The sequence below is a fragment of the Patella vulgata genome, chromosome 4 (assembly GCF_932274485.2).
Source record: "Patella vulgata chromosome 4, xgPatVulg1.2, whole genome shotgun sequence".
NCBI lineage: Eukaryota > Metazoa > Mollusca > Gastropoda > Patellidae > Patella > Patella vulgata.
The window spans coordinates 10,669,544-10,689,987 of NC_065882.2; the positions used below are offsets into that span (position 1 = coordinate 10,669,544).

General features: G+C 36.1%; 1 protein-coding gene across 1 annotated transcript; it reads left to right on the top strand.

Moving 5' to 3' along the window:
* Nucleotides 1-16,439: 16,439 nt before the first annotated feature.
* LOC126818443 (protein toll-like) lies at nt 16,440-19,352 on the top strand. The gene has a single exon (XM_050545853.1). It carries the CDS (start codon nt 16,510-16,512, stop codon nt 18,577-18,579), a length of 2,070 nt encoding a protein of 689 aa, XP_050401810.1. The 5' UTR covers nt 16,440-16,509; the 3' UTR covers nt 18,580-19,352.
* Nucleotides 19,353-20,444: the final 1,092 nt, after the last annotated feature.

A 20,444-nucleotide genomic window follows, 5' to 3' on the forward strand; every position in this document is an offset into this window, starting at 1 on the left:
AAATATTTACATAGTAGACCCTAACTCCTATTTATTTACAACAATTATTAGGGTTAGTTAAGATTATATCTGTATAAAACCTGTACATATCCCAATATGGTTTACATTGCTAAAATAGAACACAGGAAGAATCATCCTTGAAACATGTGTGAAGTAAAAAGTAACTGTGTTCCATAAAATTGTGTCTAGTTAATTTTTTTCTGCCACTTATCAGAGTGAATCGCATGTAGGTACCCAAAAACATCATCGCCTAAACCAAATATTTATCGCCCGCTCAGCCAGCCACGCAACCATAATACTTTGCACGCGGTGGGCCAATCAGCAAACGAGTTATGTAGACAGCATGGCCACATGGTGTTTGTTTATATTTTTTAGGGGTTTTAATATAGGGTTAGGGTTAGGAGTTAGGGTTGCGGACCCCCCCAATATATATTTTACGGCTACGCCTCTGAATTTACTGCCCAAGTGTTAAATGTTTTTTTTTTATTAAAGACCTTGGATGATTTGTAATAAAACATGATCATGCTTGTTCATTGGACAATTATTCAGCAATGATTGACGCAATTCGATCTTCAATATGACGTCACAATTCCAAGATGGCGCAAATGGCTTCATGCTCGGTTGCCTGTTTTTTTTTCATTTTTTTTTTTCAAACTGTACCATCTCGACAACTAAATAATCTTTAGAGCTCAAAATTTCACGTCGCTAGAAGACTGATTACCTGATTGTTGTCCTTTAATTGAGGGGAGGGGGTATAGCGCATGCGCTATTGATCATAACGCCTGCCACTGCGAGCCAGCCTCGTGGGTTATCTCCTGAACCTCCGGTTTCCTCCCACTGCTGAACCTTCACATTACCATATGTTAGTCCCAGAATGACCAAACTTGAGTTGAGTGGACGTATATGAAAACAATATTTACACTTGTATATATATATCATAAATGCAATAATAGTAGGCCTATGCATAATATACTTTTGATCATCTATTAGTATCTGGAAAAGCTAGACTAAAATCGGTAGTAGTCGTGACATCCAGCCAGGTCAATATTTTAAGGATTTGAACGCGGGGCTTATTGAACCGTAATCATCTAGCAATAAAAGAATAACAGTATTACATACTTCTGATCAGCTATTAATATCTGGAAAAACTAGACCAATATCGGTAGTAGTCACAACCATCCAGTGAGGCTTACTGAAAAGTATTATGATCTGTAAATTATATGAATAGACACCAGTATTATACCTCTACAAGCAAGTCTTATAATTATGTTTGTAAATGATATCAATAAATACCAGTATTATTCCTGTACAATCAAATCTTATATTTCAGAGAAAAAAACAAAATTTATATTTTTCACTGTATTTATAAAGTTTGTACATATAATAAAATATAAACGAATCATTGTTTAAATGGATTTCTGGCATTTCATACGAAGCTTAGGCTGTCTATCTACAATTAGTTCCACATTAAGAACAGGCACGAAGGAAGTTGACCGACATTTTAATTCCCATTCCGGAGATTTTAGCTTCGAGAATTTTGAGATTCCATTTTCATTTCCATTCACTATTTATTGTTCACTATGGTGGCCTTTCTGTGCAGATATCCAATCGCAAAGGAGATAGTTAAACATACATTATGCAAGAGCTAAATCTGCCTATTGTAGGTCCTTCTTTAGGCCTGAAATGTTAATTAGACATTAATTAACTTATCCCCACCATAATCAACTCTCGATGGCATCGCTAGCTTGCGACATTTACAGGATAAGATTCCTATGTGCTGCACAACGTTCATTGATAATTAAATCAACAAATGGATAATCGAGACTATGTTTATTATCGTACCGACTTTAGTAATGATGATCGAAGCTAGGCCAAAATTTTAATCGCTTTATTCACGGTTCATAGTTGATCAATTTGACTAAAATTTTCAGCAAATTGCCTTTACATTATCTAGTTTTTACCTATTATAGTGAGAACTACCAGTTCTTTATCTAATCTGCCATAATGTATCTTTAAGTGTGTGCATAATGTTATAGCACTTGTGGCGATAGAACACGAACTGAATACTGTAGTTATATCGCTGGTGGTTCGTTGGTTCGGATATCCGAGAAATTTTGGTCTGTGGAATATGCTACATGGAAAGCACCCTCAATTAATCCAGTGGGTAAAATACTTTGAAAGAAAAAGCGAAAATGTCAACATTCTTGGAAAATGGCCGCCGTTTTGAGAAAAAAACCAATTGAAAAACATGATTTTCTTAATAAATGACCCTAAACGGACAGCCCTACACAATGTTGTGTCTCTACCCAGATTTTATCGATTGTTCTAGTTATCGGCCGCAGTCTATGGCAGTGCAGTTGGAGTAGGCCTTAGGGCCGCTACCCGGGCAAAATGTCCCTCATAACATACTGTATGGCGTATACCCGTCTTCATTAGCCCAGTCGGGACAGAGTAGTGAGTGGGACGTTAAACTCCATTTCATTTCATTTCACTATAAGGTATCCCACATAAATTTCTAAAAGGCAAGGGACATAACTCTGAATATTTACCCTAAAAATTGTTGAATAAGCTTATTCATTGCCCGAGGATAGATATCTATTTTGTTAAGATGTATTTAAGAGATAATATAATTACGCGGGTTTGGATGGGGTCGGTGTGGTATAGAAGAGAAAACGGCACAATTGGACACTGTGTCTCAAAAACAAGACGATGCCTTTAACCAAGAAATTGGAGGCGATGAAAACAATCCTACTTGCTCTCTCAATTTCACCCAATGCTAGACTAGTCTCTCGTTCACGACTGGCTTTCCTGTGTTCCTGTGGTCTCATAGGAGACAACGAGCCTCTTTTTCACGACTGTCTTTCGTGAAGTAAGGAGGAAGTATACAGAGATGTAGGTCAAAGATGTGGGAGGAAGAATACAGAGAGGGGGGTCAAACATCTGGGAGGAAGAATAAGATGAAGGTCAAACTTCTGGGAGGTGTAGCACTTTGCCCCTTGAGACAATGGTGGGTCTTTATAAAATTGTCTCTTCAATTTTGTCTATAAAGTTATATCACATGTACTAAATTAACGTGGATATAGTTATTCGTAAAAAAACAGTGATGTTTTGGTCAAATTATAATCATTGTCAAAATAGTCATCAAATTCTAGCTGTTAATCGACCTAGGGTTGATAGACCAAAAATAGGTAATGTTGCCTGTATTATTTGTGGGAAATACAGAGTTTTATTCCTTATATGGCGTGGAAATTCACGTCAAGGTTATTGAAGACCTGCAAGAAGTAGGGGGTATAAATAGGGTGTAGAGGAGAGCTGGATTAGAGCTCACCCAGAAATTCTTACCAGCCATTACCATTGAGAACGAGGAACCTGCAAAGTTATTCTCAGTTTAATAATAAAGCTGTGAAATCATTATTGCTGTAGTATTATTTACGATCACAAGGAACACAACAAATAAAGAAGTCCGTAGTACTACAGTATAAGAATAAGACGAAGGTCAAAGATGTGGGAGGAAGAATACAGAGATGGAGGTCAAACATCTGGGAGGAAGAATACATGGATGGAGATCAAACATCTGGGAGAAAGAATACATAGATTGAGGTCACACCACTAGGAAGTAAAATGAAATAAAAATAAAATAAAATGGGGTTTAACGTCCTACTGTTCTGCCCCGACAGGCCTATAACGAAGACGGGCATGCGCCATACAGTGTGCTATGAGGGAAATTTTGCCCGGACAACAATGCTTTGGCCTACGCTTGTATCGAATTCCAACTGCCAGGGGGTCTTTTACGTGCACGCCAATCTGTATACGGGACCTCGATCATAGAAGTAGAAAGGGATTTAACGTCCTATATTTTTCTGCCCCCCCCCCCCACTCCAAAGATCATTGCGATGATAAATTAAATTATTTCGCACAATTTGGCGAGTTGTTTTTAGTATTAACTTTGTAGATTGGTACAAACTGACAAACTTGTCAACAGAAAAACAAAGAATTTTAAAGTATGGCGTTTCGAAGAACATTTCAATGAGTTTCGTAGAAGATGAATAATGTAAGATTTAGATAAAGAGCTGACTTTCGTCCTGTAATAGTTAATGGAAAATGGATATGTTGAACATTTGAGTCATATTACTTTATTTTGAACAAAGTTATGAGTGTTTGAAGTTTTGAAAGATAGTCTCGATTTTCAAGTAGCATTGCTACAATAATAAACGAAATCTCGATTATCCATTTTAACGTGATAACATGAAATTGCGCAGGTGTTCTAACCCATTCAATATTAGGGGCTTGATTAGGGGCTTGGCATGTGAATATACACCTAATGAATAATCTATATAACATTTGAAGCCACCAAAAAGACCGTCAATAGAGGGATTTAGCTCTTACAAAATGCATCTTTAATATTTTTGATCGGGAAGAAATGTTTATATCTCTAGTCATATTGCCATGGATGACATTTAATAAGTCATGATATGGTTTATTAACTATTTTAAAATGTTACATGATATATTGCCTACCATTTACAACACGGATCGCCCCTAAAAGAGGAAGTTCAAACAATAAGCATATAAAGTATTTGATGTCTGAAAGTAGAAATCTGAGAAGATATATGGCCATTTTAGTTACTTCCTTATAAACACGGATGGTTGGCAATTAACAATTTATGTCAAACAGTTTTTGAGTGGTTGATTTGCAATTAACCATTACGTACGTAAAACAGTTTTTGATTGGGTGATAGGGTTTGTCAGATTTGGCATTCAGTTTGTATGCTATAATGGTTGTGTTTAAACTTATTAAAACGCAGTGTGTGACGAATATCAAATCTGGCACTGGTACAATAAGTAATCTGAAATGAAATGGTGTTTAACGTCCTAATGTTTTGCATCGACTCGGCTAATGAAGACGGACATAAGTAATCTATAACAGAGTGTAAAATTTCACTCCACTGGTTTTACTTAGACTTACAACAATTAGCAGCAGATAGTGTTGGAAAATTTATTTACCAAATCCCAGATGATCAGGAATATACCTGATGCTGACGGAATAAATAAAATCTAGAACTGAGTGTAAAATTTCAGTTTACCAGATTAAGCATTTGTACTTAGTGCTGTAAAATGATTTACACAGTTAGCAGTGTTAGGAATTTATTCACCACCATTTACCCGGAATAAATCTCGCTGTGACACCATGCTGATATCTTTTACTAAAAAAAACTCCTTCGAAATAAAAATATCAGTTCATATTGTGAATCCAAATGAAGTCGAGACATCGTTAACAAAACAAAAACCCACTATTGTAGCAGGGGGACATTTTACTAAAAAAAATGGCGATCAGAATTTATTTATAGTTTTACCCAGCAAATCGGAAAGAAATAGGGATATCTGTGCCAACAAACAACAGGACGAAATGTTACAGTAAAGCAACATAGAGAGTGGAAAATATTTATAGGTAAACCATGCATGATTTGCAATTTTCGGAAAATATGAGAATTCTCAAGGCTTAATCCACGCTAATATACTATTCAAAAAAAGTAGGGGATATTTGATTTTGGGGGCATAATACTAAAATATGCAAATGACTACGAAAAAAGTCACTATAGAACCTAACAGAAGAAACATTTCCAGTTACATGTGACGCCCAAACGCACCAATAGCTACCGCATGGAATGCAGGTGATGCTTGGGATCATCATGGGGGTCCAACCCAAGATTTGCACGACTCTGGATTTGAATGTTACAGTCATTGTGGCATTGAATTCCAGGGTGGAAACATCAGTTTAATTGTTTTAGTGACCAGAAAACAAATTTTGATATGCGTCGGCTTACCCAAAATGAAAGGTTACGTGCCCTTGGCATGCTACAGATCGGCACAACACAGGCGGTTGTGGCGCGGACGATTAATGTTTCTCAGTCTGTCATAAGCAGGCTATGGTCCAGATACCGTGATACACAATCTGTACAGGACAGACCACGCTCAGGTCGACCAAGGGCGACAACTCAAGCCCAGGATCGATTTATCCGTACCTTGGCCTCGAGAAATCGTGTCATCACAGCAAATCAGATCAGCGCTCGTCTTCAAACAGACACTGGTGTGAGAGTGAGTGGCCAGACGATTCGGAATCGACTGCATAGGGGTCACCTTCGCGCCCGACGTCCTCGCGTGATCCCTTGTTTGAGAGATCATCACATTCAGGCAAGACGTCGTTGGTGTAGGGATCGTCAACACTGGGATAATTGACGCTGGAGCAATGTGATGTTTTCAGATGAGTCAAGGTTCACTGTTGATTTTTTGAAAAGACGTAGGAGGGTGTGGCGTCGTCGAAACGAGCGCTTCCAAGACGTTAACGTCATCAGACATGATCGATTTGGGGGTGGTTCTGTTATGGTGTGGGGAGGCATCACTGTTGCTGGAAGAACGGCTTTACATGTTGTTGCAGGGCGTGTTACAGGCCAGTACTACCGGGACAACATCTTGGCAGTCCATGTTGTGCCGTTCGCACGACGTCATGGCCGCCGTTTCATCTTCCAGGATGACAACGCAAGATGTCACAGGGCCAGGATCGTTACAGGTTACCTCCAACAACAGAACATCACCACATTACCTTGGCCAGCACTGAGTCCCGACCTCTCCCCCATCGAGCATGTCTGGGACATGCTTGGACAGAGGTTACGTCAACGTCAACAACGTCCTGCCAATGTCCAAGAACTTGCTGCTGCGTTGCAACAGGAATGGGACAATCTGGACCAAAATGACCTTAGACGTCTCATTAGGAGTATGCCACGTCGGATCAATGCTTGTTTGGCAAACAGAGGAGGATTTACCCGTTACTGACTTGGTTGTGATGCTGTGGTAACTTTGCTGTTTGACCCCGGGTATCATTTTACCCTTATAATGGTCAGTCTGTGCCTTACTTAGTCTAACGATCATTTGGAATAAATCGATGAATGTGAACTTCATTTCATTTTGTCATTTGTTTCTTCGTCAGTTTCATTAGGTGACTTTAATAACACTTAAAAATCAAATATCCCCTACTTTTTTTGAATAGTATATATACGCAGATTGGTTATTTAACATTTAACTATATATAGTGCCATGGAAAACGCATCACTTTTTTTCCCAAATATTTTATTACTAGGTGGTTTTGTATGTATAATATTATGCAATACTATGAACTACTGTTTCACACAATGCTCCCAAACGCAAAAAATATCGGCCCGTGTGCACAGAAACAAAATTGCACGAGATGCACATGAAAAACCCAATATTCACGTGCAGCATAGTGTGTGAGCCCTTTAAAAGCATGTTTTCAACTTAATGTGCGGTACATGAACTGTGGAACGTCAATCCGTCGTAATTTGTTGTTGGACGTGTGAAGGAATCGAGCTAGAGATGCCGAGACTTACTGAAAATCAACAGAATGAAGCCATGGGAATGTCCTGGGCTGGCATGTCTACACGTGCTATTGCCATACACTTCAATTGTCATCAGTCCACTATTGTAAGGTTGGTGGAACGTGTTCGAGTTACTGGATCAACGCGTGACCGTCAACGTCCTGGTCCACAATGCGTTACAACCCAGGCTCAAGACCGCTAGATCCGGGTCACTCATCTGCGTGACAGATCCCGCCCAGCGACTCGAACAGGTGCAACAGTCGTCGGAAGACAAGGACCAGTTAGTGCCAACACCGTAAGACGTCGTCTAAGAGAAGTAGGACTCCGTGCACGACGACCTTATGTTGGAGCTATCCTCGGGGATCATCGCCGTCAGCGGCGTTTGATATGGGCTCAAGGACACCAGACATGGAGAAGAGTAGACTGGCAAAGTGTGCTCTTCAGTGATGAGAGTCGCTTTCATCTTTATCACGCTGATGGCCGTCAACCTGTGTGGAGACGTCTTGGGGAACGTCTTGCAGACCTCTGCGTCTTCGAAACGAATCGATGGGGCGGGGGAAGTGTAATGGTGTGGGGAGGCTTCACATTTCATCACCGGACCGCCCTACACATTTGCAGGGGTCGCGTTAATGCTGTAGCCTACCGTGATGATGTCTTGCAACCAATTGTTGTTCCGATGTTTCGAGCGCACCCACAACTTCAGCACTTCCAACAGGATAATGCACGTCCGCATACCGCCCGTTTTAGTATGGACTACCTGGCTGCTGACAACATCAATGTCTTTGACTGGCCAGCCATGTCTCCGGACATGGCACTGATAGAACATGTCTTGGATGAGATTGGACGTCGTCTGTATCGGAGACCACAGATGCACACCATTGCTGCTTTAGAAGCTCTCTTGTCCAAGAATGGAACAATTTGCCCCAGGCCTTCTTTCAAACATTGGTTAATTCCATGTGACGTCGCTGCACAGCGTGCGTAAGAGCCCGTGGAGGACACATGCGCTACTGACATCTGTGTCGTACTTTTGGTTTTGACCCCTCTGACTTTGTACCGTTGATTACAGATTAAACATCCATAAGTGTACAAATGTGTTTGATGTGTTCCCATTTGAATATTGTTCACAATAAGAAGCAAAATAAATAAGATATGTTTACAGGATCATTTTGTTATACGAAAAACTAAGTGATGCGTTTTCCATGGCGCTCAGTATATAAGAACACAAAACCAAACACCAACGCTGTATGATCCCCCGGCTTGGATTTAAGCTGATTTAAAAAAAAACAGGGCCATCAATTAGATTTACATTGACACATTAAGATGGCGACCGTCTGGTTACATAGGGACCAACATAGATCGATAGAAATTTCAATTCGTCATATCTTCGTAAATACTGAATGGCATTGAACCATTTGTAATTGATATTTATGTTATAGATTCAACTATCGCAGTATAGTAGTTTGCAAGAGATGCTAAAGAACTGAAATTTCGCATAGAGGCTTTAAGTTAAAGATTTAAGATAACATTACCATTCCTACTACAGGATGGATCGATGTACATTATTTGTTACACGAGTTCTTCTTGTTCTATTGTTATGTCAAGACAACAATGTATTGTTTATTCTTGTGATGGGACAATCTCAAGAATTTGTTGTTTGTCCACAGGAGAAATGTCTACCCGAATCAGGGTATATAGAAGCACAAAACCAATGGAAATATTGTGACGACTGCTGTAAATACGACTTCCGTGTTTTAAACAAACTTTACATCAGCAAATCTTGTGAAGTAAATTCTACCAGTTATTTTATTTCGTCTCTGTCCAGCGATGCAAACTTTCGGGTTTCACATCTACACGGCTGTTTGCCTTCAATTCCGGAAAATATCTGTGAATTTCCAAGGATACAGTATCTGGATCTTGATAACAATTCTATAACGGAATTGCCGAAGTTGTCTTGTTTGAGACACTTAGTACATTTAGATTTAAGAAGTAACCAAATTCGTGTTTTGAAGGCCGGGGTATTTGATGGTTTGAACAAATTACGCTACATTAACTTGTCGAGAAATAAAATTCATAAAATAGAGATGGGCGTTTTTCATCCTGGATTAACGAAAATAAAAAGAGTTAATTTGCATCACAATAATTTGATTGAAGCTGATGTAGTCTGGGTTCTAGGCATAACCCATTTTTTCTGTTACTTTGATTTGAGTTACAACAAAATTATAAAACTTACCAATAAATCTAACTTCACAATGGATCCCAGTAAAACGTACGGACCGGGTACAATATCTTTACAGAACAATAAGCTGAGAATTTTGGACACAAAGATGTTAACAACCATTCGACCTCCATTTCCGTCACTGGTCAGCACTCTACTGACGTGGGGGTTTGTCATGTTTAACAATCCATGGCACTGTGATTGTCATTTGCATCCAATGGCAGCTTTGTATTCGGTTATAGGCAAATTTAGAGCAGGGTTAAAATATGGTTTGCTTGACATCAAGTGCAGCACTCCGCCAAATTTTAAGGGAAAGCTCGCTTTTATACATAAAAATTTATCTGATTTTGTGTGCAACGTCACGGATTCTTGTCCTTCCGCGTGTTTATGCCAGGAACAACCAGACGCTGACAGAATGGTCATTAATTGTCAGAATGCTGGACTTTCACAAATGCCAAAACGTTTACCATTTCACGAGAACTTATTTCTGAACTTTCAAAACAATTCCATAGAGGTCTTACCAAGACTTCCTTATATGGTCAGAATTATTCACCTGGATATGTCGAATAACAAATTAACAAAAATAGCACCGAACGTTTTTACGAATTCTGGCGATCAACTGAAATATTTGAATTTTGCCTACAACAGTCTGAAATATTTTCCAGAAACCATCCAGTACTCACGATCGGCTGAGATTGATCTTTCTAATAACATGTTAATTTGTTCTTGTGATAGTTTGTGGTTAAAAGGTTGGTTTGAATCCAAACCTGACATTAAAAACAGATCTAATATAACTTGTTCTACAGTTAATGGCGATCAGAGAATAACCATTGATAATTTACAGCCAGATGAATTCAACTGTCGAGTTGTAAACTCGGTGACTATCAGTATCGTGTTGGGCATATTTAGCTTTCTGATTATTGTTTTAATTGTGGTCGCTATCTACTTCCGCTTCGAGATAATGGTTATATTTCATACCCATCTACCAACAAACAGAAAACGGAAGTTAGACGACGGAAATGACAGAGGGCTTGATGTGTTTGTGCTTTTAAACGAGGCCTCAGATGCGGACAGAATGTGGGTTATAGAAAATCTTATTCCTTATTTTGATCGATTGGGTATAAAATCATACATCTCGTTCCGTGATGGTATTATAGGGGAGGTAACTGCCGATGCTAATATTACTAATATACATAACAGTCGATCCGTTGTGGCCGTCATCTCAAAATCTCTTTTTGAAGATCCGTTAAGACTTTTCGAATTAAACGAATCCTATAGTCATAAAGTCAAACAAGGGAATGGTCAGTTAGTTCTGATTAAACTTGAAGAATTTTGTCTGTCAGTTATTTACAATGGACATATACGTGCTATGTTCAAATTAAAACAGTTTATTAAAGCTGATGACGTCAAACTTTTTGAGAAAATCTCCTCGCAGATTCATAAAGTTGCCGCACAAGCACAGGGTTACGTCATATGAAATCACGCCTTCTGTTAAAGTCGCTAGGCGTCAGTTGCAGTTTTCCGACAATGTCTAATTTTTCACGGCTTACTCGGATTAATTATTTAACTTTTAATTAAAGGGGGAGTAGGTAAGATATAAAGAGTTTACAGTTTTAGGTATAATAGTTAACCAGCGGGTGCCAGGCAGGACACGCCCACATTTTCGAGAGATGGATAGAGAACAAGCTAAAAACAAAGTGATTTTTCCTACAATCAAGAGCCATAATTCAGGAAATTACAATTCGATATGCCCTAATATCCAAAGGAACCGAGATCTTTGGGTTATTAAAGGAGCTAAATCGCTAACATTTGGGACCTAGAAATTCACAAAAGTGGGTTGCAACCCATATAATACTGTAATATGAATGTATATAAACCGATTTACATTTAATGGTTTCCGTTTTTACTCCAATTTCAAATCAGTTATGTTCGGCGAAATAAGTCAGCAATCTCAATCGAGTGCAAATTTCTAGCGTCTAGTTATTCTAGTCTACATAACTCCATTTGATTTGGTGCAATGTGTCTAGCCTCGTCCCTCGAGTCTCTCAATACAACTGGGGCTGAAGCGCATTATGGTACACAATTCGTGTACCAATGTGAAAAAAATTATTTTATCTTAAATATCGGATATCAGAAGCTCATCTTTTCATCATCAATGTTGATTTAAATTGACCAATAATTCGTGTTTTCGATGTCGAAGATTTTGGATGATTTTGAGTTACGGACTTAGGTCCTTTAACTTACATTTCAGGTTTCAACAAAATCGGATAAAAATTGTGACCTCTATAGGGTCCACAACCTTGATATACCATATCTTTACGCTATTTGAGAACGAGGGGCGGCGTTTTGTCTGTCAGTTTTGGGCCGATTTTTACGAAATTCGAACTCAGTCGTCCTTAGGGTGTAACGGTGATATAATAATACGTTTTTTTAATCGGATAAATATTATGCACTCTATACGGTTCACAAGCTAAAAACGCGATTTTTCGTACAATCAGGGGCCATAATTAAGGAAGTTACGTCCCGATATGCGCGAATATCGATAGAAACCGAGATCTTTTGGTTATAAGCATACATTTCAAGTTTAAACCTAATCGGATAAAAATCGTGACCTCTACAGTGTTCACAAGCTAAAAACGTGATTTTTCGTACAATCAGGGGCCATAATCCATGAAGTTACAGTCCGATACATGCCAATTTCGAAAGGAACCGAGATCTTAGGGTGATAAACCTATATTTCAAGTTTCGTTGACATCGGATAAAAATTTTGACCTGTAGACTGTTCACAAACAATTGTGGACGGACGGACGGACGGACAGGGACGACGACAATATACGTACACATGAAAATGTGGGCGTATAAAAACAAAATAATAAAAAGGGAATATTATGCTGAAAATTTCAGTCAAATTAATTCATTCAGAGAATAGTTATCGGCGTTATACATGTATACCTATAGTTTAGCCTCTATTACCATTCCCACGTTGTTAAGATAATAAACAAAGTCTCTATTATCCATTTTTGAATTAAATCATTAATTGGCTGAACCGTTCTAATCGATTTAAATCGGGGCCATCCGATGACCTGAAGATTAGATTATGGTCTTACCATGTTAGTAAATGTTTTGCACGATACTAAGATAGTGGTTTACAAGAGTAGTTTATCCACCTGTTTTATTAAATAAACTAGATCTCGGATTACTCCATTCAATTGCATTTTTCCGATTGCATAATTTCAATTTTTTCACAGCTTAATCGAATTGATTTTTTAACATGTAATCGAATTGATTATTTAAAGCGAGAATTTCATATTTTCTAAGAAAGTCAAAACATAATTATTTCCATGTCTTTTGCTCAATAGGTTGTCAACTCACTATTATACGATCATAGGTATCATTCTCCCACTTATAAATCCTTGACCCCGGAAATAATAACACAATTACCTCCCTTGTTTTTCTATTCCCCTCTTGGAATAGCTATCTTCAAACGTTTGAATTTGAAGTTGAAAATGATATTTTTGCCAATTTCTCAACTGGCAATAGTGAATTATAGGATTAATAGGATTATTATTTAACAAGGTAGGACTGTATATAGACACCATCTATTTTAAGGCTTTATTTTAATACATTTTAAAAATACAACTTAAAAATATGAAATTGCAATGAAATTGAAAGCTTGTATTTCATCGCGGTTTACTAGGGGTTTTCACCATAATCAACTTGTTTTATTGAATGAACTAGATCTCGGATTGCTCCTTTTAACTGAAGTTAAATAAAGATCTAAGAATCCACTTGTCGACTATTCTAAAAGAGCTGAGAAAAGACAACCGCTGGTGGTATAAAAATGTACACGGTCAGTTAATGCTATTAAAGTCGCTGGTTGTCAATTCACCGGACAATTAAATATCTTAATATTTATTTAATAATTATTTAACATTTAATTCAGGACATAAAATCAAAATATCGAGGGTAGATAATCCTCCAGACTTAGATCCGAATTCACTTAGTTCACTGGGAGTTTATTTCAACTTAGTTCAGAAGGTTTCTTGGTTTTGTGTCATTCTCGTCTGCTGTACAATAAAGGTTTAGTAGGTTATTTCATATGATAATAATAACGGAATCTTCTTATGTAATATTGAATCTTCAACGAGAGCAGGATTGAGTAATTTACAATAAAATCTACATGGCGGGTGTGGCGCCAGGCAGGGTAAGCTTACTCTTCCGGACATCTGTTACCACTGTTTGTCGTGTATTTTGTACACGGTGAACACCATTTTGCCTATACCGTTTTTTTAAGACTTCGAATTTTGTCTGGTGGTTGGGATTGTTCATACTTGGTTATTTAGTAAATGGCTGTTGGGGCATTTTATTGGCAAGCAGTTTTAACCTCCGAAATACATGCCGGAATACACTTAAAAAATGAGAAATAAATCTAATATTTAAAGGAGCTAAATCGCTAATATTTGGGACCTAGAAATTGACCCAAATGGGTCGCAACGCATATAATAATGTAATCTGATTGTATATAACTGATTAACATTCAATTGTTTCCGTTTTGACTCTTAATTTCAAATCAGTTATGTCCAGCGAAATACGGCCTGTGTCTCAACCCTATAGCAATTTCTAGCGTCTGGTTATTCCAGTCTATTGAGCAGGTTCTTCAGTTGAATATGTCTAGCCTCGTTCTTTCTGGTCACTTGTTGCAAATGACGCTAAAACGCACTATGGTACACGATTCGTGTACCAATGGTAAAATGTTTATTCTGTCTTAAATATTGGATATCAGAAGCCTGTCTTTTCTTGGTAAGATCACAACATCAATGTTGATTTGAATTGACAAATAATTCGTATTTTCAACGTGTAAGACTTTGGATGATATTGAGTTAGAGACTTAGCTACTTTAATATATTATTCTATATCTAATATGTCATATATTATTTTATATCTAATATGTAATATATTGTTTTATATCTAATATGTAATATATTATTCTATATCTAACATATTATATATTATTCTATATCTAATATGTCATATATTATTCTATATCTAACATGTAACATATTATTCTATATCTAACATGTAACATATTATTCTATATCTCATATATAATACATTATTTTATATCTAATATGTAATATATTATTCTATATCTAATATGTAATATATTATTTATATCTAATATGTAATTTATTATTATATATCTAAGATGTAATATATTATTTTATATCTAATATGTAATATATTATTCTATATCTAACATATTATATATTATTTTATATCTAATATGTACGTGTAATATATTATTCTATATCCAATATGTTATATATTATTCTATATCTAACATGTAACATATTATTCTATATCTAACATGTAACATATTATTCTATATCTAATATATAATACACTATTTTATATCTAATATGTAATATATTATTCTATATCTAATATGTAATATATTATTTATATCTAATATGTAATTTATTATTATATATCTAAGATGTAATATATTATTTTATATCTAATATGTAATATATTATTCTATATCTAATATGTAATATATTATTTTATATCTAATATGTTTATAATATAATATTCTATATCTAACATGTAATATATTATTCTATATCTAATATGAAATATAGTATTCTATATCTAATATGTACGTGTAATATATTATTCTATATCTAATATGTACGTGTAATATTAGATATCTAATTCTATATCTATATCTATATTTTATATCTAATATGTGATTTATTATTATATATCTAATAAGTAATATATTATTCTACATCTAATATGTAATGTATTATTTTATGTCTAACCCGGCGCTGTATGGGTTGAAAGTTGTATAACTCCGAAACCGGAAGCGGTAGGCCAACACCACCTAGCTAATTTTACTACCCTGCCCAATCTACCCCTATACAACAAATTTCTGCCTCGGGACAGTCCTACGACAGTCACAAATAATAGCATAGATTTTAAAATATTACATGGTATTGCCTAAGTTATCATTTAATATTTGTTTTAAATTTTAACACGGGTCGCCCTATAAGAGGAAGTACTAACAATACGCCTATAAAGTGAGCAGATATATGACTATTTATTTTAGTAACTTCCTAATTAATACGGATTTTGATTGGGTGATTTGCAATTAGCCATTTATCAGATCTGGTATTCTTCCTAAAAGCAGTCAGTCTGTATGTTATAATGCCTGTGTTTAAACACATTGAAACGCAGTGTATGTAACGATTATCACATCTGTTGCTGTTGCAAAAAGTAATCTGAAATGAAATGTGATTTAACGTCCTGATGTTCTGCATCGATTAGGCTAATGAAGACGGGAATAAGTAATCTATAATGGAGTGTAAAATTTCACTCAACTGGATTTAGCTTTTTTTTACCTAGAGTTGGAAATTTATTCCCCATATCCAGATGATCCGGAATAAATCTGACGCTGTCACAATAAACAATATTTCAGTCCACCAGATTAAGCATTTTTTACCTAGTGCTGTAAAGTGATTTATAAAATTAACAGTCAATAGTGACACCTTGTTGATATAAAATAATTTATACAATTAACAGTGGTGAGAATTTATTTACCATCCCATTCCTGGAATAAATAACACCATGACAATTGTGAAATTATCTTTACTAATCATCGTCAAAATACCAAATGGCAGATCATAATGCGAATCCAAATAATGAACGGAATTGTACCATCTGATATTCCTATTAACAAGGGATGGTAGAGCGCTAAAATCACGCATAGAAGCTTTAAGTCAAAGATTTAAGATAACATTACAAGTTCTACTACAGGATGGATCGATATACATTATTTGTTACAAGAGTTATTCTTGTTCTATTGTTATGTCAAGACATCAATGTATTGTTTATTCCTGTGATGGGACAGTCTCAAGAATTTGTTGTTTGCCAAAAGGAGAAATGCCAACCCAAATCCAGGTATGAAGAAGCAGCGAACCTATGGCAATATTGTGCCGGCTGCTGTAAATACAACCGCAGTATTTTAAACAATCTTAACATCAGCCAATCTTGTGAAATAAATTCTACCAGTTATTTTGTTTCGTCTCTGTCCAATGATGCAAACTTTCTGGTTTCACACCGACACGACTGTTTGCCTTCCATTCCTGATAATATCTGTGGATTTCCAAGGATACAGTATTTGGATCTTGACAACAATACTATAACGGAATTGCCGAAGTTGTCTTGCTTGAGACAATTAGTACATTTAGATTTAGGTAGAAACCAAATTCATGTTTTGAAGGCCGGGATATTTGACGGTTTGAACAAATTACGCTACATTGACTTGTCGAGAAATAAAATTCATACAATAGAGATGGGCGTTTTTCATCCTGGATTAACGAAAATAATAAGAGTCGATCTGTATGACAATAATTTGATTGAAGCTGATGTAGTCTGGGTTCTGGGCATAACGCATATTTTCTGTTACTTTGATTTGAGTTACAACAAAATTACAAAAATTACCAATAAATCTAACTTCACAATGGATCCCAGTAAAACGTACGGACCGGGTACAATATCTTTACAGAACAACAAAATGAGAATTTTAGACACAAAGATGTTAACAGCCATTCGGCCTCCATTTCAGTCATTGGTAAGCACTTTGCTGACGTGGAGATTTAACATGGACAATAATCCATGGCACTGTGATTGTCATTTGTATCCAATGGCGGCTCTGTATTCAGTTGTGGGCAAATTGAGAGACGCTTTAACAGATGTTTTGTTTGATATCACGTGCAACACTCCCCCAAATTTAAAGGGAAAGCTCGCTTTTATACATAAAAAATTATCTGATTTTGTGTGCAACGTCACGGATTCTTGTCCTTCCGCGTGTTTATGCCAGGAACAACCAGACGCTGACAGAATGGTCATTAATTGTCAGAATGCTGGACTTTCAGAAATGCCAAAACGGTTACCATTTCACGAGAATTTATTTCTGAACTTTCAAAACAATTCCATAGAGGTCTTACCAAGACGTCCTTATATGGACAGAATTATTCACCTGGATATGTCGAATAACAAATTAACAAAAATAGTACCAGAGGTATTCGCAAATCTTGTCGATCAATTGAAATATTTAAATCTTGCCTACAACAGACTGAAACATCTTCCAGAAACCATCCAGAACTTACGATCGGCGGAGATTGATCTTTCTAATAACATGTTAATTTGTTCTTGTGATAGTTTGTGGTTAAAAAGTTGGTTTGAATCCAAACCTGACATTAAAAACAGATCCAATATAACTTGTTCTACAGTTAATGGCGATCAGAGAATAACCATTGATAATTTACAACCAGACGAATTCAACTGTCGAGTTGTAAACTCGGTGACTAAGCCTATCAGTATCGTGTTGGGCATATCTGGCTTTCTGATCATTGTTGTAATTGTGGTCGTTATCTACTTCCGGTTCGAGATAACGGTTATACTTCATACCCATCTACCAACAAATAGAAAACGGAAGTTAGACGACAGAAATGACCGAGAGCTTGATGTGTTTGTGCTTTTAAACGAGGCCTCAGATGGAGACAGACTTTGGGTTATAGAAAATCTTATTCCTTATTTTGATCGATTGGGTATAAAATCATACATCTCGTTCCGTGATGGTATTATAGGGGAGGTAACTGCCGATGCAAATATTACCAATATACATAACAGTCGATCCGTTGTGGCCGTCATCTCAAAATCTCTTTTTGAAGATCCGTTAAGACTTTTCGAATTAAATGAATCCTATTGTCATAAAGTCAAACAAGGGAATGGTCAGTTAGTTCTGATTAAACTTGAAGAATTTTGTCTGACACTTATTAACAATGGACATATACGTGCTATGTTCAAATTAAAACAGTTTATTAAAGCTGATGACGTCAACCTTTTTGAGAAAATCTCCTCGAAGATTCATAATGTTGCCGCACAAGCACAGGGTTACGTCATATGAAATCACGCCTTCTGTTAAAGTCGCTAGGCGTCAATTGCAGTTTTCCGACACTGTCTAATTTTTCACGGCTTATTCGGATTAATTATTTAACATTTAATTAAAGGGGAAGTAGGTAAGATATAAAGAGTTGATAGTTCTCGTTATAATAGTTAACAAATAGATAATGAAATAGGAATTTCATGTTCAAAATTTCAGTCAAATTACTTCACTCTAAGTCAAATTATCGGCGATATGCTTATAGTGTAGCTTCGATTATCATTCCTATCGTTGTTAAGATAATAATAAATATATCAATTATCAAGGGTTCTTTAACTTGTACATGACAAGGAGTAGGGGCGCCAGGTCCTTTGATTTCCTCCCACTGCTAAAGACCCCTACGCTCAAGTGAATTATTGAAATAAAATTAAGCCTTATGTTAGTCCCTAATTGACCCAGTTTGTGTCGAGTGGACGCTAAACCTCATTTCTATCCCTCTCTTTAAAATGCACGCCTGTTTGTATATGAGACCTAGGTTTATTCTCCTATCCGAACGACTATATATTGTCCCTTGCCATGTTCTACACCACTGACATGGGGGAACTATGCCAGAAAATCCAGATGAAATTTCACGGCCAACCCCTTGCATATGACTTGTATATAAATATTTTGTATATATTATTTAATATTTGCCATTTTCTCTATTGCTATTTTATTTATTTTTCCATAACATGTAATCTTGATGTTTTTATTATTCAATTGGCGCTCCTTTTATGTACAAAATATTCCATTTGTTTTTTTTTAATGAGGAAAAGGTTCTACATCATTTTATAACTCCTTCAATAATGCATGTTTCTTTTGTTATTGTATTTCGATATATTTGAATTATATATTTGGAGGGGGGGGGGGTATGGGGTAGGGTAGGGATACTGTGTATATATCTTTATATTTTCAGTTCTTGTTTTAGTGTAATGAAAAATTGAAATAGCTATTTTGTGATTGCGGAGGGTGGAGAAGGATTTTGTCATATAAAACAATTTTATTAGTATTGGAATTATTTTCTCTGTTAGCATTCCAAATGTCTATTTATTTTTGATTTGACAGTATTAATTTACTTTTTCCTATCATTTTATGAATAAATTTAACAAACAAATTTATTGTTACGTCATTTATCACATTTTAGAGGTTAAACAGAGCAAAAGGAGGGGGGGGGCTGCATGGGAAAGGATACTGGATATAAATAGTTTGTTGATGGTTATATACAAGTTTGTATGAAACCACACAAGTTTCAGAAATTTCAACACAAGTTTCAGAAATTTCAACTTCAACACAAGTTTTAGAAATTTCAACTTCAACACAAGTTTCAGAAATTTCAACACAAGTGATGAGTAGATTTTCACACAAGTGGTGTGTAGATTTTACACAAGTGATGTGTAGATTTTCACACAAGTTTTCAACATTTAACACAAGTGTGTTGTTAAATAGAGACGCCTAACTAGTGTTGAAAACAACACAAGTTTGTGTTTGTTTCAAGACAAGAGTTTTTTCAGTGTAGTATATGCTTACTCGTATAGATTTCTTCATTTTTAATTATTTTTTTTTGTATTTCTATACTACAGGATTTCTATCATAGATTAAATAAACCATAAAAACACGACCCATGCGTGGTCATTTTGTTACAGTAGCGTAAAAAGAGGTGTGTGTGTGGGGGGGGGGGGGCATCCTATAGTTTGAAATTATCTCTGTTGACTTCATTGTACAAGTTGCCCATGGCTTGTTACCATTCTTGAATTCATAATTATTGGACATTTTGAAATTGGTATTGTTTGTTCAGTTTGCAGAAATATAAACACCTATTGAACATTGAATTTTAGAAATTTTGGCAGTGG

Excerpts from the sequence above, each read along its gene's own strand:
- LOC126818443 (XM_050545853.1), top strand. The coding sequence starts at position 16,510 with ATGGGACAGTCTCAAGAATTTGTTGTTTGCCAAAAGGAGAAATGCCAA.